Below are 26610 nucleotides of genomic sequence, written 5' to 3' on the forward strand. Positions count from 1 at the left end.
ATTTTATTCGTCACATGCGTCGAATACAACCTTACAGTGAAATGCTTGCTTACGAGCCCCTAACCAACAATGCAGTTAAAAAAAAAAAATACAGATAAGAATAAGAGAAAAGTAACAAGTAATTAAAGAGCAGCAGTGAAATAACAATAGCGAGACTATATACAGGGGGGTATTGATACAGAGTCAATGTGCGGGAGCACCGGTTAGTTGAGGTAGTATGTACATGTAGGTAGAGGTATTAAAGTGACTATGCATAGATGACAACAGAGAGTAGCAGTGGTGTAAAGAGGGGGTGAGGGCACTGCAAATAGTCTGGGTAGCCATTTGACTAGATGTTCATGAGTCTTATGGCTTGGGGGTAGAAGCTGTTTTAGAAGCCTCTTGGACATAGACTTGGCGCTCTGGTACCGCTTGCCGTGCGGTAGCAGAGAGAACAGTCTATGACTAGGGTGGCTGGAGTCTTTGACCATTTTTAAGGCCTTCCTCTGACACCGCCTGGTATAGAGGTCCTGGATGGCAGGAAGCTTGGCACCAGTGATGTACTGGGCCGTTCACACTACCCTCTGTAGTGCATTGCGGTCGGAGGCYRAGCAGTTGCCATACCAGGCAGTGATGCAACCAGTCAGGATGCTCTCGATGATGGTGCAGCTGTAGAACATTTTGAAGATCTGAGGACCCATGCCAAATATTTTCAGTCTCCTGTGGTGTAATAGGTTTTGTCGTGCCCTCGTCACGACTGTCTTGGTGTGCTTGGACCATGTTAGTTTGTTGGAGATATGGACACCAAGGAACTTGAAGCTCTCAAACTGCTCCACTGAAGCCCCGTTGATGAGAATGGGGTCGTGCTCGGTCCTCTTTTTCCTGTAGTCCACAACAGTCTCAATGTCAACAGTGAAGAGATGACTCCGGGATGCTGGCCTTCTAGGCAGAGTTCCTCTGTCCATTGTCTGTGTTCTTTTGCCCATCTTAATCTTTTATTTTTATTGGCCAGTCAGATATGGCTTTTTCTTTGCAACTCTGCCTAGAAGGCCAGCATCCTGGAGTCACCTCTTCACTGTTGACATTGAGACTGGTGTTTTTCAGGTACTATTTAATGAAGTTGCCAGTTGAGAACTTGTGAGGCGTCTGTTTCTCAAACTAGACACTCTAATGTACTTGTCCTCTTTCTCAGTTGTGCACCGGGGCTTTCCACTCTTTCTATTCTGGTAAGAGCCAGTTTGCACTGTTCTGTGAAGGGAGTAGTACACAGCATTGTACGAGATCTTCGGTTTCTTGGCAATATCTCGCATGRAATAKYCTTCATTTCTCAGAACAAGAATAGACTGATGAGTTTCAGAAGAAAGTTCTTTGTTCCTAGCCATTTTGAGCCTGTAAACGAACCCACAAATGCTGATGCTCCAGATACTCAACTGGTCTAAAGAAGGCCTAAACTTGGATTAGCTAACACAACGTGCCATTGGAACACAGGAGTGACGGTTGCTGATAATGGGCCTCTGTAGATATTCCATAAATAAAATCAGCCTTTCCAGCTACAATAGTAATTTACAACATTAACAATGTCTACACTGTATTTCTGATCAATTTGATGCTCTTTTAAAATGGACCAAAAAAAACAAAGTAATTCTTAGTGACCCCAAACTTTTGAACGGTATTGTAGGTGTTTTTGTCCAGGTGGGAAAGGGCAGTGTGAAGTGCAATGGAGATTGCATCATCTGTGGATCTGTTGCGGCGGTATGMAAATTGAAGTGGGTCTAGGGTTTCTAGGATAATGTTGTTGATGTGAGCCATGACCAGCCTTTCAAGGCACTTCATGGCTACAGACATGAGTGCTACGTGTCGTTAGTCATTTAGGCAGGTTACCTTAGTGTTCTTGGGCACAGGGACTATGGTGGTCTGCTTAAAACATGTTGGTACTACAGCCTCGGACAGGGAGAGGTTGAAAATGTCAGTGAAGACACTTGCCAGTTGGTCAGGGCATGCTCGCAGTACACGTCCTGGTAATCTGTCTGGCCCTGTGGCCTTGTGAATGTTGACCTATTTAAAAGGTCTTACTCACATTGGCTGCRGAGAGCGTGATCACACAGTCTTCCGGAAGAGCTGGTGCTCTCATGCACTTTTCAGTATTATTTGCCTCGAAGCGAGCATAGAAGTAGTTTAGCTTGTCTGGTAGGCTTGTGTCATTGGGCAGTTCTCGGCTGTGCTTCCCTTCGTAGTCTAAATGGTTTGCAAGCCCTGACACATCCGATGAGCATCAGAGCCGGTGTAGTACGATTTGATCTTAGCCCTGTATTGACGCTTTGCCTGTTTGATTCGTCGGAGGGCATAGCAGGATTTCTTATAAGCTTCCAGGTTAGAGTCCCRCTCCTTGAAAGCGGCAGCTCTAGCCTTTAGCTCAGTGTGGATGCTGCCTGTAATCCATGGCTTCTGGTTGGGGTATACACGTACAGTCATTGTGGGGACGACGTCATCAATGCACTTATTGACGAAGCCAATGACTGATGGTGTACTCCTCAATGCCATCGGAGGAATCCTGGAACATATTCCAGTCTGTGCTAGCAAAACAGTCCTGTAGTTTAGCATCTGCTTCATCTGACCACTTTTGTATTGATCTAGTCACTGATGCTTCCTGCTTTAATTTTTGCTTGTAAGCAGGAATCAGGAGGATAGAATTATGGTCAGATTTGCCAAATGGAGGGCTAGGAAGAGCTTTGTATGAGTCTCTGTGTGTGGAGTATAGCTGGTCCAGAGTTATTTTTCCTCTGCTTGCACATTTAACATGCTGCTAGAAATGTAGTAAAACGGATTTAAGTTTCCTTGCATTAAAGTCCCCGGCTACTAGGAGCCTCACCCACCTTTGGGTGAGCGTTTTCTTGTTTGCCTATGGCGGAATACAGCTCATTAAATGCTGTCTTAGTGCCAGCCTCTGACTGTGGTGGTATGTAAACAGCTACAAAGAATACAGATGAAAACTCTCTCGGTAGGTAGTGTGGTCTACAGCTTATCATGAGATCCTCAGGCGAGCAATTGCTCGAGACTTACTTAGATATCGTGCACCGCCGCCCCTTGTCTTACCAGATGCTGCTGTTCTATCCTGCCAGTACATCGTATAACCAGCCAGCTGTATGTTGATGTTGTCGTCATTCAGCCACGACTCYGTGAAGCATAAGATGTTRGTTTATAATGTCTTGTTGGTAGTTTAATCTTCCGCGTAACTTGTCGATTCTATTGTCCAAAGATTGCACGTTTGCTAGCAGAATGGAGGTAAGTGGGAGTTTGTTCGATCTCCTACGAATTCTCAGAAGGCAGCCCGACCTTCGCCCCCTCTTTCTCCGCCTCTTAACGCAGATCACGGGGATCGGGGCCTGTTCCCGAGGAAGCAGTGTATCCTCCGCGTCGGGCTCGTCAGAGTCGTGAAAGGAAAAAGAGGATTCTGCTAGTCCGTGGTGAGTAATCGCAGTCCTGATGTCTAGAAGTTATTTTCGGTCATAAGAGACCCCATAAGGTGGCACACAATTGGCCCAGCGTCGTCCTGGTTAGGATATGGCCGGTGTAGGCCGTCATTGTAAATAAGAATTTGTTCTTAACTGACTTGCCTAGTTAAATAAAGGTTAAACAACAAATAAAATAAACTGCTTGGTATATTTGTCCTTAGATTCTACCAACAAGGTGGTAAGCAATTCGCCTATAACAACTTGTGTCTTATACGAGTTGAACAGCCTTGAAGTAAAGTACAGCCCGTTGCTCGTTTTCCTTTGACAATAGAACAGGATGCTAGTGTTCCTGAGCCACAATATCAGCTACATTGCATTATTCAATTGAGAAAGAAACTTTTCCCATCTTCTTGACCCCTTATAGACCTGATCAAATATTAATACAACCGCATCGATACAAAAGAGATTTCCTGTTCTCTCGGGTTCATCCACTGTAAAGATAACCCGAGACAGAAACCTTAGGGGTGAGATAAACTTTAGTGAGACAAATCTTAGGGGAAACCCCACAGGTCACCTTGACACAGATTAAGTTTAGTGCTGAATTTTAAAAGCATGCACTCTGGTGCTTTGTAGTTCAGGACTAGGATTAATCTGTGTCTGGGAAACTGGCCCTAGATAAAAAATAAAAATATAAAGATTTTTTTAAATTTGTATAATTTTTTAAAAATCTAGCAATACCTAATCCCAAATCCAAACACATTCCAGTCGATGGGTTCATTTTGAACCCACAAGACGACAGTTCTTTATAGCACCTTAGGACCACCTTTATTGCACCAGCCAAACATGGTGACATATTTAAAACTGCCTTGTCACAGAAGTATTTCCTCTCGACTCTCTCAGAGGGCGTGTGTGTTTTCGTTTTACTATACTTGTGAAGACCAGAAGTCTTCAAAATATACTAAGCCACGGAGCCAAGTGAGGACGTTTGGCTGGTCCTAAAAAATGAAAAAGGATATTTTAGGCTTAGGGTTATAACTAGGAGTTAAAGTTAGGGTTTAGGGAAAATAGGATTTTGAATGGGAATCAATTGTCGGTCGCCAAAAAGTATAGTAATACACAAGTGTGTGTGTGCGCTCGTTTTACAGGAAGGTCCCTGGTTTGAATCCCTGAGCCAACTAGATGAAAAATACGTTGATGTGCCCTTGAGCAGGGAACTTAACCCCAATTKSTCCTGTAAGTCGCTCTGGATAACAGTGTCTGCTAAACAACTAAATCAAATAAAATCCTGAATAATTCAATTATGAGCCTATTTCAGCACAGCCTGGGTTGTCATTGGCACCATCTTTTATTGAATACCATGAAAACAAAGCCAGCCAGCTGTACCAAGCAACAGACCAGCCCTGCAGCTAAACACACGGTGCAGCTGTGTTAAGATTTATTTTCTCAAAACAATGATATTGTTGCCATTACATATTGTTGCAATCACACTTCATTGTAAAAAAAAAAATATTTTTACGAACACGAAATTATATATATATATATTTTTAAAGCTTTTTTTTAATCTGTAGTAAATATCCCCTAAAATATTGCTCGATATGCCAACATTACATCAAATTACACAATCAACACTTCTAAGCCATTGTCATAACAGAACGCTGTCTCTTCATGCAGAAAAATACATGACTCAAGCTTATTTCACACCCCTTCAGTCCTGCTACAGAGAAAATTACTAGGTAATATAATTTGCTGCTCAGATAGGGCTTTTCACTTGAGTAGCCCAGACCTCAGACTGCTCATTTCCCAATCTCCCATCAGATGTCATGTCTTAATTGCCTCTATTGCACTAGAATAAAAGCTCCTTAAATCTTTAAGTTACAGGAGAGACATTTTAAATCCTTCCAAAGCTTCTTCGGCGCAATTCGCATAGAGAGAAAAGGACTAGGCCAGGAGTTTTTCCTGACCCATTGTCCAGACCAGGAGTTTTTCCTGACCCATTGTCCAGACCAGGAGTTTTTCCTGGTCACAATATATGGTCAGTAAAGAACCCTTGCTCTAATTGTGCCCTAAGTTATATGCCCATCATTAGCCAACCAACAAATTGGCAACATGGGCGCGAGGCAGCACAGATCTAGAGAGGAGTTATTTTAGAACAATGCATCTCTACTGTCCACTGCCTTGGACACCATGAGAAACATATCCTCCTCACCAACCTCTCATGGCTGGGCATCTCAGGGTCTGCACTCTCTTGGATTACTGCTCGCCTTGGCAGGACTCTCCTACCAGGTGGTGGAGAGGTTCCCCGTCTGCAACATGTGGTCTCATTACTGGTGTCCCTCAGGGCTCGGTGCTCGGTTCTCTCTTGATCCGTTTTGGACATAGTCTCTTGATTCTGTCATGTCCTCACATGGATAATTGTGTCTGTTAAATGACAAAACTAACACCTAAAATGGTAGCTTTGCATGTTTCCATGCATTTCACGTTCAGCTATCAAAGAGCTCTATATCCATGTTAACATGCCACCAACGACTCCTTACCATAGTGTAGGCCACCAACAGGAATCAAGCTTAAGCCCAGCTTTCCTGTGTGCCCTTTGTTCCAATAACAGGCTGGGGAGGCGTGGGAGAGACAACGGAGGGCCAATTAGTTATGAAAATGGGACGGCGTGGCTAAGTGTGATGGTGTGAAAGAGTGTAGACGAGTCATTATAGACCTTTCACTTACCACTACTCTAGGCCTAGGGATAATTACCCAGTCTTCCTTTCCCGAGCCTAATTCGCACTAGGGCCAACCGCAACAATACTGGGCTGTCTTGGATCATTTCTTTTCATATTGTCTTTTGAGGGCATGGTTCTAGCAACCATGGTGGGTGCGTAACCAGGCCAGCCCAGTAGAGCTAAGCTTGGCTCAGTATTGTAAAAAGTATAGCTGCCTGGGATTCCTGGATCTAGAGCTATTTATTCCCTATGTTGTCCCTGGGGAGGGCCAGGCAAGAGGGAGCCAGGTATGCTTAACGGGATGCATTATCGGACTAGTTCATTCTAACAGGTTTCCCATTGATCTCGCCCACGCTCCCGTTACAGGATGGTGCCTTTAGTCTGGATGATTATCTGTCCCCGACATCAAGATTGGATTTTTCATCCATGTGTCTTGATATGGGCAATTCCATGGTAACGGAATTGTGCTGAGACCAGACATTAAAGTGTGCCATATTTCTGAATGGGACCAACAAAAACAAAAAAAATCACGAAGGATCATAGTGAAAGATGCCGTAACTAGCAAAGTATCATGGTCGATGTAGTCATTTTCATCCTGCCGTAGAGAGTCAACCTTAATATGGAGCCCCCTCTTTTTTGGTTATTGAACTACACTAAGTGAATTGGATTTACAACCATTTACAGAATTGCAGTAACAGAATTTCATCATGGGTCCCTGATCTGTACTAAAAAGAAAGGCATAATGATGGATATTACTCTTCATGGTGACGTATCCTAAATTAGTAAACAAAAAAAGGTATGAATAGACAATATCCTCCTTTGCAAACTTGGGTATTATTCTACAAACTGGCTATTATTTTAATGAGCTCTGCCCCGAAACAAGACCAAATTTGATAGGTTCAGATTTAGTCCGGTCCTGGCCAATCATAGACGTATATGTTTCGCAGGTTTGGACAGCACAGTAGTGCTTAGTAAAGTACAATAGAATATAGTTCACTACAGTAGAGTTCAGTACAGTATACTTAACTCACCTGTGCTCTGCACATAGACGTCAAAGATTGGTTCAGATCTGGTTCGGTCTAGAACAAATCTGAACCAATCATAGACGTCTATGTTTGGGCCAAATCAAGGCCAGTCAAATCAACATCTGTGAACCTTGCAATTAAAGCTGGTCCGGACCGTACCAAATAATTATGTCTGTGGACGGTTAAAATTGAGGCCAGTGCAGACTGACCAAATTCCCACTACTTTTGAACGTCCACGGAGGTCCGGGATCGGTCTGCGCACAGAGGGTAGGATGCTGGTTACAGTAAATGGAAAGCGAGGGGGCTCATGGGTAGATGTCAGTAAGAGCCGGGARAGGTGACATTAACTGGAAAGAGAGAGAAAGGGAGAAGAGAGAGCGGGAGGGAGGGGTTGTCCAGAATGTTTTAACACTTGCTTTGACCACCAAATAAAAGAGTATGAAAACTGTAATGGGCTAAACATAACAGTATGGAGGTGGAAGGGAGGACTGTAGGAGGTGACCCAACTGTGGTTTGCGACTACTATTTCCCATTGTAGTTCATTCAACTTCAGCAATAGTTMGTTTTTTCTGAAATTCTGTTAAATATGGTAACAGAATTGAGTTTTAAATCACTTAATTCAAACCAAATAGATCTCAGTAAAAACACAAACTAATTGGTAGGTCTACCTACTTGTTACTTCTGAACTTTCATTATCCTCCCTCTTCAAGATACACTACATGACCAAAAGGATGGGGATACCTGCTCGTCGAACATCTCAATCCAAAATCATGGGCAATAATATGGTGCTGGTCCCCCCTTTGCTTCTATAACAGCCTCCACTCTTCTGGCAAGGCATTCCACTAGATGTTGTGGAACATTGCTGCAGGGACCTGCTTCCATTCAGCCACAAGAGCATTACGGAGGTTGGGCACTGATGCTGGCTGATTAGGCCTGGCTTGCAGTCAGCGTTCCAATTCATCCCAAAGGTGTTCGATGGGGTTGAGGTCAGGGCTCTGTGCAGGCCAGTCAAGATCTTCCACACTGTTCAACAAACCATTTCCGTGTGGACCTCGCTTTGTGCACGGGGGCGTTGTCATGCTAAAACAGGAAAGGGCCTTCCTCGAACAGTTGCCACAAAGTTGGAAGAACACAGTCACCTATAAGGTATGCTGTAGCGTCATTGTATGGTGTAGCGTTAATGTCATTGTATGCTGTAGTGTCAAGCCCGTACCATGGAAAACAGCCCCAGACCACTATTCCTCAACCACCAAACTTCACAGTTGGCATTACGCATCGGGGCAGGTAGCATTCTCCAGGCTGTATCACATTCGGCCATGATTGGGAGTCCCATAGAGCGGCACACAATTGTCCCAGCGTCGTTCGGGTTTGGCCGSGGTAGGCCATCATTGTAAATTAGAATTTGTTCTTAACCGACTTGAGTTTATAAAAAAAAAGTTATTTGAAAAATAAACTATCCTAGCATCCGCCAAACCAAGGTTTGTCCGTCGGACTGCCAGATAGTGAAGCGTGATTCATCACTCCAAAGAACGCATTTTCCCTGCTCCAGAGTCCAATGGCGGCGAGCTTTAAACCACTCCAGCCGACGCACGGCATTGTGCATGGTGATCTTAAGCTTGTGTGTGGCTACGGAAACCCATTTCATGAAGCTCCCGACAAACAGTTATTGTGCTGACGTGGCTTCCAGAGGCAGTTTGGAACTCGGTAGTGAATGTTGCAACTGAGGATATTTTATTTTTTTGTGGTGTGAGCTTGAGCACTATGCTGTCCCATTCTGAGAGTTTGTGTGGCCTACCACTTCGCTGGTGAGCCGTTGCTGCGCCTAGACATTTCCATATCACAATAACAGCACTTATAGTTGACCGGGGCAGCTCTAGCAGGGCAGAAATTTGTAGAACTGACTTGTTGGAAAGGTGGCATCCTATGACGGTGCCACATTGAAACTCACTGAACTCTTCAGTAAGGCCATTCTACTGCCAACAACGGGTGTGGCYAAAATAGCTGAAGGCGAGTCCACATACTATACTGCGCATTCGGAAAGTATTCAGACCCCTTGACCTTTGCCACATTTTGTTACGTTACAGCCTTATCCTAAACTTTATTAAATAGTTTTTTTCTCCTCATCAATCTACAAACAATACCACAATGACATTTTTTAATTTTTTTATTACATTTACATTAGTAGTCAGACCGTTTTCTCTGTACTTTGTTGAAGCACGATTCGCAGCAATTACAGCCTCAAGTCATCTTGGGTATGACGCTACAAGCTTGGCACACCTGTATTTGGGGAGTTTCACCCTTTCTTCTCCGCAGATCCTCTCAAACTATCAGGTTGGATGGAGAGCGTTGCTGCAGTTATTTTCAGGTCTCTCCAGAGATGTTCGATCGGGTTCAAGTCAGGGCTCTGGCTGGGCCACTCAAGGACATTCAGAGACATGTCCCGAAACCACTCCTGCATTGTCTTGGCTGTGTGCGTAGGGTCACTGTCCTGTTGGAAGGTGAACCTTCACCCCAAGTCTGAGTCCTCTGGAGCAGGTTTTCATCAAGGATCTCTGTACTTTGCTCCGTTCATCTTTCCTTCGATCTTGACTAGACTCCCAGTCCCTGAAAAACATCCCCACAGCATGATGCTGCCAGCACCATGCTTCACCGTAGGGATGGTGCCAGGTTTCCTCCAGATTGAACTCTTTGGCCTGAAGGCCAAGCGTCACATCTCGGTTTCATCAGACCATTGAATCTTGTTTCTCATGGTCTGAGAGTCTTTAGGTACTTTTTGGCAAACTCCAAGCCTGATTAGTATAGTGCTGCAGAGATGGTTGTCCTTCTGGAAGGTATTCCCATCGCCACAGAGGATCTCTGTCAGAGTGACCATCGGGTCTTGGTCAACTCCCTGACCAAGAACCTTCTCCCCCGATTGCTCAGTTTGGCCAGGCAGACAGCTCTAGGAAGAGTCTTGGTGGTTCCAAACGTCTTCCATTTAAGAATGATGGAACACCACTGTGTTCTTGGGGAACTTCAATGCTGCAGACATTTTTTGGTAGCTTTCCCCAGATCTGTGCATCGACACAATCCTGTCTCGGAGCTCTACGGAGAATTCCTTCGACCTTATGGCTTGGTTTTTGCGCCGACATGCACTGTCAACTGTGGGAACTTATATAGACAGGTGTGTGCCTTTCCAAACATGTCAAATCGATTGAATTTACCACAGGTGGCTTTCAATCACGTTGCAGAAGCATCAAGGATGATCAATGGAAACAGGATGCATCTGAGCTCTCATGTAAATAAAGTTTTTTATTTTTAATACATTTGCAAACATTTCTAAAAACCTGTTGTTGCTTTGTCATTACGGGGTATTGTGTGCAGATTGATGAGGAACATTTATTTAATGCATTTTAGAACAAGGCTGTGACGCAACAAAATGTGGAATAAGGGGTCATTGGGTTTCCAGTAACGGAATTTCACGGCACAGGGAAATGTTTCTTGAACTTACACAAGGCAAATCATTTCTCCAAATGTAAGTGTTGATGTTAGTTGGCAGGGGTCTTTACTTCAACATTAGTGCGTTGATGTATTTCTAACACCTTTTAAGACCCATTTCCATCTGTTCGATCAGAAACGAAAGCCTTTGCTTATTCTATATATGCCTTGATTTCTCGAAACATAAAATAAGCTTTCATTTGACACCAAATTTGACATACACCTACCTATGAACTTCACATTCGTGCTCATGGTTCCTTGTGCATGGAAATAGCCATATCCATCAATACTATTCTACCTGTATGTCAATTGATACTCCATAAAAATAAAAATAAATTGTTTATTTTTTTATTATTTATTTTTTTAATCGCTCAATTCTATTGACTGCCCAATCTACCAATGTACACTACCGTTCAAAAGTTTGGGGTCATTTAGAAATGTCCTTGTTTTTGAAAAAAAAGCAAATTCTTTGTACATTAAAATAATATCAAATTGATCAGAAACACATTGTCGATATTGTTAATGTTGTAAATGACTATTGTAGCTGGAAACGGCAGATTTTTTATGGAATATCTACATAGGCGTACAGAGGCCCATTATCAGCAACCATCACTCCTGTGTTCCAATGGCACGTTGTGTTAGCTAATCCAAGTTTATCATTTTAAAAGGCTAATTGATCATTAGAAAACCCTTTTGCAATTATGTTAGCACAGCTGAAAACTGTTGTCCTGATGAAAGAAGCAATAAAACTGGCCTTCTTTAGACTAGTTGAGTATCTGGAGCATCAGCATTTGTGGTTTCGATTACAGGCTCAAAATGGCCAGAAATAAATAAATTTCTTCTGAAATTCATCAGTCTACTCTTGTTCTGAGAAATGAAGACTATTCCATGCGAGATATTTCCAAGAAACAGAAGATCTCATACAACACTGTGTACTACTCCCTTCACAGAACAGCGCAAACTGTCTCTAACCAGAATAGAAAGAGGAGTGGGAGGCACTGGTGCACAACTGAGCAAGGGGACAAGTACATTAGAGTGTCTAGTTTGACATTAGAGACGTCCGATAGGGTTCCTCAACTGGCAGCTTMGTCAAATAATACCCGCAAAACACCAGTCTCAACGTCAACAGTGAAGAGGCAACTCCGGGATGCTGGCCTTCTAGGCAGAGTTCCTCTGTCCAGTGTCTGTGGGCTTTTGCCAATCTTAAACTGGTATTTTTATTGGCCAGTCAGATATGGCTTTTTCTTTGCAACTCTGCCTGGAAGCCCAGCATCCTGGAGTCACCTCTTCACTGTTGACGTTGAGACTGGTGTTTTGCGGGTACTATTTAATGAAGCTGCCAGTTGAGGACTTGTGAGGCGTCTGCATCCTTATTAGCATACTGCACACACAGCACTGATTTTCACAATACAACTGGCAATGACTGAAAACCACTGGTGCATGACATCTTGGCAGGCTGTCATAGTCAGCCATGAAATCCATGCTGTTAGAAGAACGCTAAATTAATTTCATAATGTCAATATTAAGATTCCTTGCAATCAATTAAATCCACTATTTCATGCAGCATGTTTCGTACGTAATAGGACTGCTCAGATTATCTGCACGTTTTCCCRTCGATAAACAGTAGAATTTGAACAATAGATTGCCGTCCGTCAATCCACAGGAGTTCTGTTGAACGTCACAAAAACACATTGAGAAGTTCAGCTCAATCACGAGTGCCATCATATTCTTCTGAGATGAAAGAAAAATGCTTGGTTCTCTGCATGAAAAAAGAAATGGGGGAACGACTCAAAGAAACCAGAGCGCTACATTTTCCCCTAGTACAGGACTGGAGAAGAATGGTGTGCTTCAGAGTGAGTAATCACATTTCAGTGAGAAAATAAAATGTGCAGGAAAGTAGAAAAGGGTTTATTCATCAAGCAGTGGGCTGACATGTAAAGAATATGGAATGTGCAATGTTCCATTTCCCTGAGAGCCCCTATTATATAGACCTCAACAAAATATTGTCAACCCACCCAGCCTCATTCTGACTTAGTCTTCAGCACATTGTCAATTGGTCCTCTTTTAGGATTTCCAATGCCACATACAACGTACACATGCATGCATGTTGACGCAAAACATTTTCCCAGTGGGGAAAGWAGACAAATAAAATGACCAAAATACTAAAACAAAGTGGTCTTCAAGAGTTGTCTCTTCTTTACTGGTTTCGTTGAATCGGCAGATTGGTTATTATTTGAGAGAGGCGTTAGTTCGCACTTCCCATCTTTTCAGCACTGCATAGTTTATTTGGTGGGCATGTGCGAGAGTGTGTGCGCGAGTACAAGATGTGATCAGAAGATCCCCTCTTACCTTGTGCCCAGCAGGTGTGACCCCATCCTCGGTGACGCTTTGTCCATTCTGAAAAGAAACAAGACAAAACACAGTTTCAGTGCCAAGATAGTTGCTGTGTGTGAGACAAATAGCAACCTGGAGCAYCCATAGTCATTACTGCTACTTTGTTCCTAAGCGGACAAACCCAATAATCTATTRCAAACACACTTTCCCAGTGGGTTTCGCCTGTTGAAAAGGCCAACCAMTGTTATCGTCCAACAATGCATCTAGCGGAACCATTGCTAAGAGCCSTTTAAAAAAGAAAACATCCATGTGTTACCAGCCATAGTATTATCAGTCTGCACATTATTATTTCCCACAATGCACAGGATGGACCAGAGGATAAAACACCAGATGAGATAATTGCTGTGTAGTTTCACAAGAGCAGACAATCTTCAAATGTCATGACGAGAAGAGAATCAGGGCATTTGAAGACCATTACTTAAGCCTCGCCACTTTCTAGTGAAATCACACTGTCATTAAGGCTAATAGCCAATAAACAATAGTAGCCGTGTTTAAAAACTTCAGGTAGCTGGGGTTGACGTGTATTTGACTAAATGTTTTGCCCTTAGCGGAATATATGGTGCAACAGTACGGAGTTGTGCAAGATCCAACTGCCACAGGTGATTAAAAGAGTATCTCTGGAGAAGTTCAATCTAAAAACAAAATAAAGAGGATTCTGTTTCTTCTGAAGCTAAACAACCTCGCTCTTACCATAGCAGTCAGAATTGACTTTGCTATACAGTATATTGTGTTGGGAAAAACAGAACAGTCAAACACACAGAGAGGGGTTTGGACTAGCACTAACAGATCCCCCCCCACACCTCCTTCCTCCCGGTCATGTCACAATGGAGAGCGAGGCGATGCTGAAGTCAGACTTCCTCTCCTACTCTTTTCCCTTGACGACAAAACACAGTTATTTTCTTTTAACACTCACAAAACGGCAGGCAGGCAGCAGAGCCAGCCAGGACATCGATTGGCCTTGAGTGGTGATAAAGAGGTTGGGAAGAAAGAGGGGGGAAATGGAAAACGGCTTTTCCGAGGCACTGCCCTTGGTCTCAGGGAAGAAAAAGATCTTTACTTGTCCACGATAGTCATCTCCTCACAGATTGATTGGTGTGTTGGGCTACACAATAAATGAAAATGCCATGGAAATGTTTTGTTGAGTCAGTCTCAAAGGCTGCGTTTACACAGGCAGCCCGATTCTGATATATTCCATGAATTGGTATTTGACAAATCAAATTAGCTCTTTTGCCAATAATTGGGCAAAAKACCAGAATTGGGCTGCATGTGTAATGGCAGCCAAAAGGACCAAGAGTGAGACATTATTGCTGTGGCTGCTGCTACAAATCAGGAGCTCAAGATAGAAGTAGGATTACAGTAACATGAAAACCTGTTAGGCTATCAAGTCTAGGAAACACAATAATGAGCTTCTCAAAACCAGCCTGAGGTTTTATGAGTGCAGAAGGCAGATCAGTATTTTGAATCAGACTTTAAAAAAACACTGAGTGCAGTTCAACTCCAAATGTATTTTATCTAGACAATGAGATTCTAGGATGTGACAATTTCACCTGGTTAATATTGCCTGCTAACCTGGATTTCTTTTAGCTAAATATGCAGGTTTAAAAATATATACTTGTGTATTGATTTTAAGAAAGGCATTGATGTTTATGGTTAGGTACACGTTGGAGCAACGACAGTCCTTTTTCGCGAATGCGCACCGCATCGATTATATGCAACGCAGGACATGCTAGATAAACTAGTAATATCAACCATGTGTAGTTACCTAGTGATTAGGATTGATTGATTGTTTATAAGATAAGTTTAATGCTAGCTAGCAACTTACCTTGGCTTCTTACTGCATTTGCGTAACAGGCAGGCTCCTCGTGGAGTGCAATGTAAGGCAGGTGGTTAGAGCGTTGGACTAGTTAACCGTAAGGTTGCAAGACTGAATCCCTGAGCTGACAAGGTAAAAATCTGTCGTTCTGCCCCTAAACAAGGCAGTTAGCCTAGGAACGGTGGGTTGTCATTGAAAATAAGAACGTGTTCTTAACTGACTTGCCTAGTTAAATAAAGGTGTAAACTTTTTTTAATTTTTTTAAATAAATTTAAAAATCGGCCAAATTGGTGTCCAAAAATACCGATTTCCGATTGTTATGAAAAATTGAAATCGGCCCTAATTAAAAATCGGCCATTCCGATTAAATCAGTCGACCTCTAGTCTTTACGGGTGCGCCTGCCTGTGTCTGCGTGTGTGCGCCCCCCCTCGCCTGCGTGCCTTTCTACCTGCGCATGCGCCCGCCTGCCTGTGCCAGCCCGCTCCCATCAGAGCGCACGCCTGCCTGTCGGTCTGTGAGCCTGCCTGTCTGTGAGTCACACTGTATGGGTGTCTGTGAGAAAGGCGTTGGTCAAGGAGATGACCAAGAACCCGATAGTCACTGACAGAGCTCTGTGGAGATGGTTGTCCTTCTGGAAGGTTCTCCCATCTCTGCAGCACTCCACCCATCAGGCCTTTATGGCAGAATGTCCAGACRGAAGACACTCCTCAGTAAAAAAGGCACATGACAGCCCACTTGGAGTTTGCCAAAAGGCACCTAAAGACCCTCAGACAAATGAGAAACAAAATTCTCTGGTCTGAAGAAACCAAGATTTAACTCTTTGGCCTGAATGCCAAGCCTGGAGGAAACCTGGCACCATCCCTACCGTGAAGAATGGTGGTGGCAGCATTATGCTGTGGGGGTGTTTTTCAGCAGCAGGGACTGGGAGACTAGTCAGGATCGAGGCAAAGATTAACAGGGCATAGTACAGAGAGATCCTTGATGAAAACCTGCTCCAGAGCGCTCAGGACCTCAGACTGGGACGAAGGTTCACTTTCCAACAGGACAATGACCCTAAGCACACAGCCAGGTCTATGAATGTCCTTGAGTGGCCCAGCCAGAGTCCGGACTTGAACCCGATCTAACGTCTCTGGAGACACCTAAAAACAGCTGTGCAGCAACGCTCCCCATCCAACCTGAGAGGATCTGCTGAGAAAAAAAAAAAAAAAAAAATGGGACAAAATCCCCAAATACAGGTGTGCCAAGCTTGTAGCGTCATAAAAAGACTTGAGACTGACTGTTTAAGCACCTTTGGCAGCAATTACGAAGTACTGAGTAAAGGGTCTGAATACTTATGTAAATGTGATATGTTTTTTAATTTTAATAAATTAGGAAAAATGTCAGTGTTTTTACAACTAATACCGGTTTGCCTGAGGCTGATGCCGTGCAGGTGTTTGTACACATGTATATACAGACACTCTCATTCAAATAAACGCATACAAGAACACACATACATGTAATAGTGCCAGACATGCACACGAACATATTCAGTTGGCATTACTGTTATGATTTTAGTTGTACTTTGTGTCCTTTGTTTTTGTTTAATTTTGTTTGTTTATTTTTTTGCATTGTTGTTTGCTGTTTTGTCTTTAGTTCATTCTCTTGGTTGTTTGTGCATTGGGGGGGGTTCTTGGGGGTGGGGAATGGAATTAATTGTAATTTTTATTTATATTATTTTTATTCTTTCGGGGAGACTGTGGGAGGGATCTCGAATGGTTGAGGGACAGTTATTGGGGAACTGTGGGGGGGGGGATATTGGAGAGTTCGGGTACACGTTTTTTGGCCTGGTGGGAGATCTGTCAACGTGCCCTTGAGCCGGGCATTGAACCTGGATGCTTCCGTGTGTCGCTCTGAATGGGAGTCTGTTGGATGACTGGTACGATGTAGTTTTTGAGCGGCTTCACTGCAAGTATATTATATGTTTCGGATATTCAATCAAAAAAAATAAGTMAAAAAAAATATTTTTGCTTTATCATTGTGGTATTGTGTGTAGAGTAATGAGGGGGGAAAAACAATTTAAGCAAATTTAGAATAAGGCTGTAACCTAACAAAATTTGTAAAAGGTCTAGGGGTCTGAGTACAGTACATTATATGGACTCTAGTGTTCTCTACTGTGCGTTACTTTTCTTTACTGTTCAAAACGGTGCTGTCCAAACTTGTGAAACAGATGTCTATGGTTGGTTCAGATTTGAACGTACAAGTCAGTGTTCAGTGGGTGAGGATGCTTGTTACAGTAAATGGAAAGAGGGTAGGTGTCATGGTAGGCGTCATAACGAGCCTGGAGAGGCAACATTAACTGRAGAGAGAGAGCGGCAGAGAGAGCGAGAGGTTGTCCAAAAATGGTTCAGCCTTGCTATGACCATCAGACAACAGAAAGACAAATAAAAATGATGAGCTGAACATAACAGTATGCCAGTGAAAGGAAGGACACCAGCAGGGGACCCAACTGTGGGTTGTGACAAGGGCTGGGCGATATGGCCTAAAAAAATCATATACATTTTTTCAAATGTATGGGCGATTCACACCTGTAAATCGAACCCACATATGCTGATGCTCCACATACTCAACTAGCCTAAAGGAGGCCAATTTTATTGCTTATTTAATCAGCACAATTCAAAATCTGCCRTTTCCAACTACAGTAGTCATTTACAACATTAACAATGTCTACACTGTATTTCTGATCAATTTTATGTTATTTTAAAATGGACAAAAAAAAAATGTTGCTTTTCTTTCAGAAACAAGGACATTTCTAAGTGACCCCAAACTTTTGGACGGTAGTGTACATATTCCATCTCCTTAGATTTGTGTGTATTAGATAACTGTTGTGGAATTGTTAGATTACTTGTACTGTCGGAACTAGAAGCACAAGCATTTCGCTACACTCGCATTAACATCTGCTAACCAATAACATTTGATATTACGGTAAAATGACTCAATGCGTTTCGGTTTCCTTATGATCGATTGTTGTTGTGAGTGGCAGGGAGAGTGGCWTGGTGTTGGTAAACCAGAGGAAGAGGCGAAGGGCTAAAATCTGCCCAAAATAAGACCAAATGCATTTCTATGGGCTCATTTTGGACCTAAGCTTGTCTCCTGCATTCCCGCCTTCGGGACAACGACTCCCATTGTTAGGGTGGAAACATGTGCATCTCTGGGAGATATAGATCTCCGGTATAAAACGTGAAGTTGCACACGGCACAGAAGGAGCGAAGAAGACGAGACCAAAAAGACATGAGAATAAGCGGACAAACGATATGGCATTTGGAATATCGTGCAAAAACATACATTCAAATTAATATGATATCGCCCAGCCTACTATGGTTTCCCATTGCAGCCAATTCAATTGCAGTAATTCCCTTACCGATTTGGCAACAGTTTTAAATCAGTTGATAATTCATAAACAAACTTGGAGCCCAAAAGAAACCTATCTGAACAGATACAGGTAGAGGACAAGAATGCACAGCTTCCCCTTGAGAAACCAAATCAAATCTGTACCAGGAGCTCAAAAAGGTACATAATATAAGCACTTGGCCCCTCTTGAGGACCATACAATTAGGCTACCCAATTGGTAATTATAACCAATAAACTTTTTTCAATGTAAAAGGCAAATTTCCACATCCGTTGTTACAGGTCTTAAAATCAGACGTAATGATTATATTTCATCACCATTCATACATGGCACAATAATACTCTCTTATTCAACATACTGATACCAAAGCTACCATATTTCTACACGCACCGAGGTGCGTGCGCTCTGATTACGCACCACCAGAATGACAGACATGTCAAAGACACACGGAACTCSAACATAACCGGGAAATACGAACAAAAGGAAACCAGACATTGAATTAGATAAACAGAACTTCTACCTCTTGAGTGTTGCTAACGTTTATGTGCACAATAAACATGACGCCCAATCAGAGGGTAAGAAAATGGGAAATGAAAATGTATCGTATCGAACATGAAACAGAAATGCCTAAGTGTTGCAATACGGTACAGAGATTGAATAATCGAACACTAGCATTTACCACAAACATGTCAACAAAAGAACAGAGCTCTCCACTCGGGGGAGTTTGGAGAGTGCGAGTGGAGAAACGTGCCTATGATGAGTCTGCGCCACAGTAATCATTTATTTTAACAAAAGAATTCTAAATGCAAGCTTCATAAGTAAATTATCAATTTCAAGCAATTTTGACATACCAAAAGACCAGTAGGCCTATTTGCTGGTCCAATCGGAAAGCCAAGTGTGCATTTCACTMACCAATCTGTTGGACATTGTTTTGCAAGCGACATCAAAAAGCTTAGCTTTCACCTGGTCAGTCTACATCATGGAAAGTTTTTTTTAAATTTTATACTCARTGTAAGTCCATATGGCTAGTAATGAGTTGACCACCTGTAATTTGTAAAATAGTTTTGATTGCTAAAGTATAAAGATGTTTGGTATTAGCTCACATGTAATATATTGATGTATTTATTTCATGTTTCAAATGCAGGTTGACGTTGTGTTTTAGTTTAGCCACATGTCCAAATGTACTTTTTCCACCAATGACAGACATGGCTGATAGAGGCATGGGACAGCCCGGGCTGCCACAATTGAAAGCAGTTTTGACCAAAGTTAAACTATCTTCGGTTTCCTAGCCAATGTACATGAAATGTCCATTTCCATTAATGAACTACGCATTTCCCTATGTCATGTTAGCTGTGTACTGCAGTGGATGTGAGGAGCTTGTTGCTAGCGCTAATGTTTAAATGACTCCGCAGCAACAACAAAAAATACAAGTTGTTGGGAAAGTGTGAACACAGATACAGCATATTGAGATGAAATTATACTGTAAATATACAGTACATGTTTTGCATTGCTCCAAAAGATGAGAAGGGAGCAAACTGGGACCTAAAGAAGCCTGGTGGTGATCCAGTGACGGCACATGGAACGGGAGACGAGCGGAGGGATGGGAATGGAGAGACAGGAAGGGAGGGAGATAGGAATTGAGGGGGTAACATACAGTAAGCGCTATGTGACAACCCTGGGCTGAATCAGTAGCTGTCGCACAGTCTCTGGTTTCAAAACACTGATTGACAGGAAACAAGCAGCTCATCAGCTGTTATCTGATAGAGAGTACCTCCTCTCACCGAGTGGATGTATTCAGTGTATGTTGTGATTATCACGTTTCTATTCTGATTAGACATTCATAACAATAGGCTTGCAGATTTAACATCCTACTATTTAGAACTGCAGTGGTATAGTGTACACATCCGTAGTAAACAACAGACATCGTCGTCAGCTATAGTATAGCAAAGGACCAATGGTAGAATCTGAACAGAGTTCGTACTTTGACAGTCAGTGCCGTGACAACTCTGCCATAAAGCTGTTCATGAATCTGACCTTGGCTTGTSCCATCGGAAAGTAACCCGAGCACAACTGTTCAATCAATAAACCCCCAGCTCTCCAAACCCAGCCGTGACCGTCTATCAGGGGCAGAGCTCTCCCTTTACATCTCAATCAATCTACCATGGCCTCGTCTGTCTGTCGGTGCAAGGTTGGAGTGGAGCCAGGTGCCAATGAGAGCTGTGCTGTGACAGCAGTGACTTACAGCCTCAAGCTAAGATGAGAAAGTTCCCGGTGTGACGCATTCAAAAGGCATTAGTCATCTAGCTCTACATTACCAATTCCTGCTCCTCTCAAACGAACTGTATACAAACATGTTTTGTTGGAGAAACAGAACAGACATTTCAGCTTTGTCAAGGGAGCAGACTTTTTCTGAATGATCTCTAGCCGTGGAAGCCTCCTTGGGAGGAGGTTCATCTGTAAACAAATGGATTAGGCGAGGTGCATTAATTAAAGCAGAATTTTGTTATGTTCATAACCACATCTCTATTTCTGCTGTTAGACTGGATGGAGAGGTATCGCTCAAGTCGCAACCAAATAGAATATAACACTGCGGATAAAGTTCGGAATGACAATTTCATGTGTACAACATACCTGCAACACTATACTGAGAGCTTTTTAAAATTAGTTCTAAAAAGGACATATTTTAGGTGGGGGGTTTTTCCACAATGTATCATGTTTTTTGCCCGAGTCCCCGTACTGCACAAAGAGGATTAAGTGAATCACAGGTTGGGGTAAATTTGTCAAAGACCAGTAAAATAGCAAAAAGTGTCTGGACCATTCCATTTACATCGCAAATAGAGATTTAATTGTAAAGAAGCAAAACTCGAATTTAAATTGCCCTGATCCGTGGTGCAGGGAAGACATGCTGTGGTGGTATAGTACATAATTACATTCAGGTGCCGAGTGGCACAGTGGCGTCACTACAGATCCAGGTTCGATCCCGGGTCGTGTCGCAGCCGGCCGCAACGGAGAACCATGAGGCAGTGCACAATTGGCACATCGTCGTCCTGGTTAGGGGAGGATTTGCCCGGCCGGGATGTCCTTSTCCCATTGCGCTCTAGCAACTCCTTGTGGCAGGTCAGGCGCAGTGCACGCTGACACGGTCGCCAGTTGGACGCGTTTCCTCCGACACATTGGTGCGACTGGCTTCCGGTTTAAGCCAGCAGTGTGTCAAGAAGCAGTGTGGCTTGGCAGGGTCGTGTTTCGAAGGACGCGCGGCTCTCGACCGTCGCCTCTCCCGAGTCCATACGGGAGTTGCAGCGATGGGCTGACAAGACTAACTAATTGGATATCACRAAATTAAGGMGAAAAAGGGGTAAAAAAWTTTGTAATTTGAAAATACYATGCACTCAAAAGCCAGGACATGCAACGAGGAAAGATGGCCAGACTCTCACCCRCCCATAAACTGCTAGTTGGAACACTTTTAAAAGTTAAAATGGGACACAAACTGATCCATGATACAACATTGTAATCAGTTACACAAAATTATAAGCTACTCAGCACATCCCACTTCAGCTACGTATCATTCACATGGCTACATTGAAAGAGTTCGAATAAGTGCGCCGGGCTATGGCCTGTGACGTGAATGCGCAAAAGAGATGAGGGAGGAGCGCAATCTCAAGTTGAACAGTAATCTGCACCGCTCGRCCACGACGTCAACAAAGCAGCATTACACGGGACCCAAACCGGCTGTGCACGTGCGCAATCGTGCATAAATGTATTATGTCCCCCATCACCAAACGCGATCACGACMCCCAGGTTAAAATATCAAAACAAACTAAACCAATTATATTAATTTGGGGACAGGTCAAAAAGCATTAAACATTTATGGCAATTTAGCTAGCTAGCTTGCACTTGCTATCTAATGTCTCCTATTTAGCTAGCTCGCTGTTGCTAGCTAATTTGTCCTGGGATATAAACATAGAGTTATTTTACCTGAAATGCACAAGGTCCTCTACTCTGACAATTAATCCACACATAAAACAGTCAACCGAATTGTTTCTAGTCATCTCTCTTCCTTCCAGGCTTTTTCTTCTCTTGACTTTATATTGCGATTGGCAACGTTCATAAATTAGGCGCATTACCGCCACTGACCTCGTTCGTCTTTCAGTCACCCAAGTGGGTATAACCAATGAGGAGATGGCACGTGGGCACCTGCTTCTATAAACCAATGAGGAGATGGGAGAGGCAGGTCTTGCAGCGCGATCTGCGTCAGAAATATAACTATTTTAGCCCTTGGCAACGCAGACGCTCGTTGGCACGCGCGAGCAGTGGGTGCAATAATTGAATAACAGATTTCTAAATGTATTTTTGCAACGCTCGCGTTGTGTGGTCAGCCTGTTACGCATTGTTTAGAAATGTACAACATTTATTTTACCTAAAATATATGTTTGAATGTTCTAACTAATTTTCATTGGAAGGCAGATAATGCCTTTATCAAAAGCAACCACTTTTGCATGTGAAAACAGAACCCTATTACTCCACGTGCTTAACCTACGTCACATTTCGTTTTGAGCGACTCAGAGACGGAAGAGAGACATGTTTTCTGGTTCATATACACAGTCAATAAACTAAGCAGATGAGACCCAGCTGTTATGGCATTGGTGCCTATGGGAGAGCCACCCATTTTTTTAAACGATTRAAGTCCTGAGTGAGACATCTATTTACCACCTTTAGCCAACTGCGCCCTCGGCCAAAACGGGGCACCTGGCTCACACCCAGAAAGGCAAACCGGTTCCAGAGCGAATGCAATAAAGGCGCCCACATACTAGTGAACGTCCGTGCCTCGCGCATACGCCCTTAAAATATAWTCACTTGAAACTAGAGAAAAGGAGCAATATTACTGTTTGTCCCTCTTGAGACATAACAATAACACAGCCAGTATACACTTCCTCAAAAGTCTGAATTAATCGAAGATAACATTACAGATTTCTTGATTTGACGTTTTTGGTCTTCAGCAATGTTTGGTGCAGTAGTTCAAGTGTTTTTTTTAGTTTTTTTTGCATATCAACTAGTCATCACGTTTAATGACAAACACTTAATTGAAGAGTCCCATCCATAGTTCCCACTCCTAACAATGTTAACCAATCACCGACGACGGGACACTACAGAACTTCGACTTGTCTCAACAAAAAATGTAGTGTGCAAACTCACAGGAAAAAAAACCTTGCCGAACACCAAAACGTCGTCATAATATATGCGCTAACTGTTTATACTACGAAGCATGCGACAGGCTTTGCAAGCAATTACACCATCCCCAATTTAACAACCAGATTAAAGAACAACCGGTTTTGCATTGCCTGTCAAACCTATTGCATTTTGGGAATTCATTTGGCAAATGTATTTACACGAGCAACAATAATCAGAATGGAAAAGTTTAGCCGACGGATATTTTTGGCACGCGGAATGAAAATAATAGTAATTTTAACAAACTGTTCAATGGTGTCCTTACCTCTGAGTCCAGTGTAACTAGCTCCATTTGGGGCCAGGGTTCCGCAAGGTGTGCAAGAGGCATTCTGCAGGTTTTTAGTTTCTCCCTCTGCGGCCGAAATACAAGTTGAGTTTGCCCAGATTTATTGGGTTTTAGATTGAGGTTGCGTTGACCTGGACAAGGTCTTGTTTATTCACAATTTGAAGTCCGGTCCGTTGAGATGGAGCCTATCACTTCAATCCCCGATGCAAGACGTGCATCCAGTCGCACTCCGCAGCCGTTGACTACAAACTAATATAATCCCTTCAAAATGACGTCGTATAATGACCACCTCTTCAGAAACATGCAATTCCAACAGCAATAAGCACGATAACACAATTGACAATAACAACTTGAGGCTTTGAGCAAAAACGAACCCCTTTACACGGGTAGYCTACGTTCAGATTTGACGAGAAGAGAGGTGCTGGCTGCGACTGTGCGCTTCCAAGCCGCTTAATAGGCTATCGCTATGCAATTATATTCCTCCGCCGAAATAATTAGCCTTCTCTTGTGTCCATGTAACCTAATTAATCGACGATGCAGCCTATTATATTATAGGCATACAGCTTCTCTGTATTTCTGAGAGATTCCTCGGAGCGGGACTTCGTTCTGTCCGCTGGTTCATCCTCCAGAATGTAGCGTATCAACTCGACCAATTATTGTCAGACTCCAGACGGATTTCATCCAGCCCCTTCTTGGTCGGTCCGCCCAACCGTATTTTCGCCATCCCCTGGAGGCTGGTTGAACTGCAAATTATGCATAGGCCTACGTAATGCGCCAAAAGCCCACCATTTRCGCTTGTATACGTTATTTAATCAAATAAAATGTTGGTAGACTTTGAAGATAATTTTGTTCAGTATGATGCTAAAAAAAGAAGGGAAATAGTAGAAAGAGAACAAGAAGAAGAGGGCGATGATGGTGATACATTTTTATGCACAGAGGTATCATGCCAAAAAGTTAACCCCAAAACCTAACCTTAATCCTAAACCTAACCCTAATTCTAAATAATCTACAATATCAGATCATTTTTTGATCGAACAAAAAGAGACGAATATGCATATTTTTATGGCTTTCTTTCATATTAATAATAATATTCAGAACCTGCTCTCTCGATATACTGTAGGCTATTCTTGTGAATCTGTCAAGAAAATTCCAAATTAAGGTACACYGTATTTAAAGGGATGGTTTAAGATGTACTGAAACCCCTATTGAATGAAAACTCCATGAGGAACTCTGTTGGCCAACAAGTGGGAAGGTTTTCTTTGTGTGAATCRGCCCCATAGTCCCTTATGGCTACCACTGTACACAGATATGCTGCTTTAAAACGAACCATGACCTTCATCGAGCTGTGATACAAAAATTTATAATTAGACAGAATTGAATCGAGAAAATGAATTGCATTTTTTTATTAGGATTAGCTCTGAGATTGAAAGTCTCTGCTGGTTCATACTGTAACGACTGATAGTCCTTCTCTATACATACAGTAGCATGCAGCATCAAAGAATCAAACCTACTTCTTTTTCGTTACAAAGTGTGCTTCTCAATGCACAACCACACTGACACTTTATTTGATTAGATTAGTGGGTGTTAACTGGCATGTTGTCATAGAGCAAGACATGACATTCAGCTTCACATCGCTTTAGGCAGGTGTGTGCGCGTGTGTTGCACTTTGGATGCCAGACCAGGGGGAAATAAAGACGGATACAGTAACCGTTTCAACAGAGTTGTGTAGTGAGGGAAAKGTAGACCACTGAGGGAGTGCCTGTGGGATTCCCTTGGCGTCTGTTTCTGCTCTGTATCAATAATCACTGGGACAAATTGGTTCATTCGAGTTTGGGGAAAAAATTGAATGCGACACAGCCTGTGTGATGGATGACACCCCCTAAGTGGCGTTAGTGTGTCCTAATCCAGCTAAGAGCAATTTGTAATGGATCTGTCTTGTTGGAAGAAAAACAATCACCAAAGATGTTGGATAAATGAAGATGTCTTACTTATTGAAAGAAATGGTCACAGTTCCGGTCTACTAACTGTAAGGGGTAGCTCTCCCACAGACACCAATGCGACAGCAGCTGGGTCTGATCCACTTAGTTAATTGACTGTATATGAACCAGAAAAAGGGGGCCAGTGAGATGTCTTGCTACCTTTTCCATCTCTGATGTGCACCCCTTTGGGGTCCCAAGGACCAAGTTTGGGAAACCCTGGAGGGGATTGTCATATTTAGGAGGCCTTGACAAATGATTGAATAATTCGTACCATGCTGTATCAATTGTTGTGATTTTTTTTCTTCCAAAGCTCTCCGACACATCTTGGAGGAAAAAGAGTTGAATATAATAAAATCCTTTGGAAACTATAGTTCAATGGTTTTGTACATTTAGGCTGCCACTTGAGACATAACAGAACTGTACAATCTGCACTAAATAGGTGTTTGTGGTCAGMGATGCAGGAACATGCCATACAATATACAGCATATTGTAATTTTATTTTAACTAGGCAAGTCGGTTAAGAACAAATTCTTATTTTCAATTACGGCCTAGGGACAGTGAGTTAACGGCCTTGTTCAGGGGCAGAACGACAGATTTTTACYTTGGGGATTCGATCTTGCAACCTTTCGTTTACTAGTCCAACACTCTAACCACTAGGCTACTTGCCGCCCCAATTTGGTGTGATACTTGAGGGTTTCGCTTCCATGGTAGTTATGCTATGAAAGCTTAATATGCAATTACAGCAGACCGATATCTTGATACAGCACATTCAGTACATGTAATAATTTGTCCTTTGTCCTGTCTTGTATCAGTGTAAAGAACTCAATGCATATACAGCCACATTGCGTAGCAACAGTTGAGCATGAGAATAATTATTTCA

General features: G+C 42.7%; 1 protein-coding gene across 1 annotated transcript in view; it reads right to left on the minus strand.

Annotated features, from left to right (window-relative positions):
• The window catches only part of rps6ka1 (ribosomal protein S6 kinase a, polypeptide 1), a 120180-nt gene extending 96030 nt beyond the window's left edge, over positions 1 to 24150 (minus strand). Inside the window, exons 1-2 of the mRNA XM_024146220.2 lie at positions 23731 to 24150; positions 12997 to 13044 (exon numbers count right to left, since the gene is read on the minus strand). Of these exons, the coding sequence (XP_024001988.1) occupies positions 12997 to 13044; positions 23731 to 23793 (111 nt within the window). The 5' untranslated portion in view covers positions 23794 to 24150. The remainder of the gene's footprint in view (positions 1 to 12996; positions 13045 to 23730) is intronic.
• Positions 24151 to 26610: the final 2460 nt, after the last annotated feature.

This window comes from Salvelinus sp. IW2-2015, unplaced genomic scaffold (genome assembly GCF_002910315.2).
Source record: "Salvelinus sp. IW2-2015 unplaced genomic scaffold, ASM291031v2 Un_scaffold16326, whole genome shotgun sequence".
NCBI lineage: Eukaryota > Metazoa > Chordata > Actinopteri > Salmoniformes > Salmonidae > Salvelinus > Salvelinus sp. IW2-2015.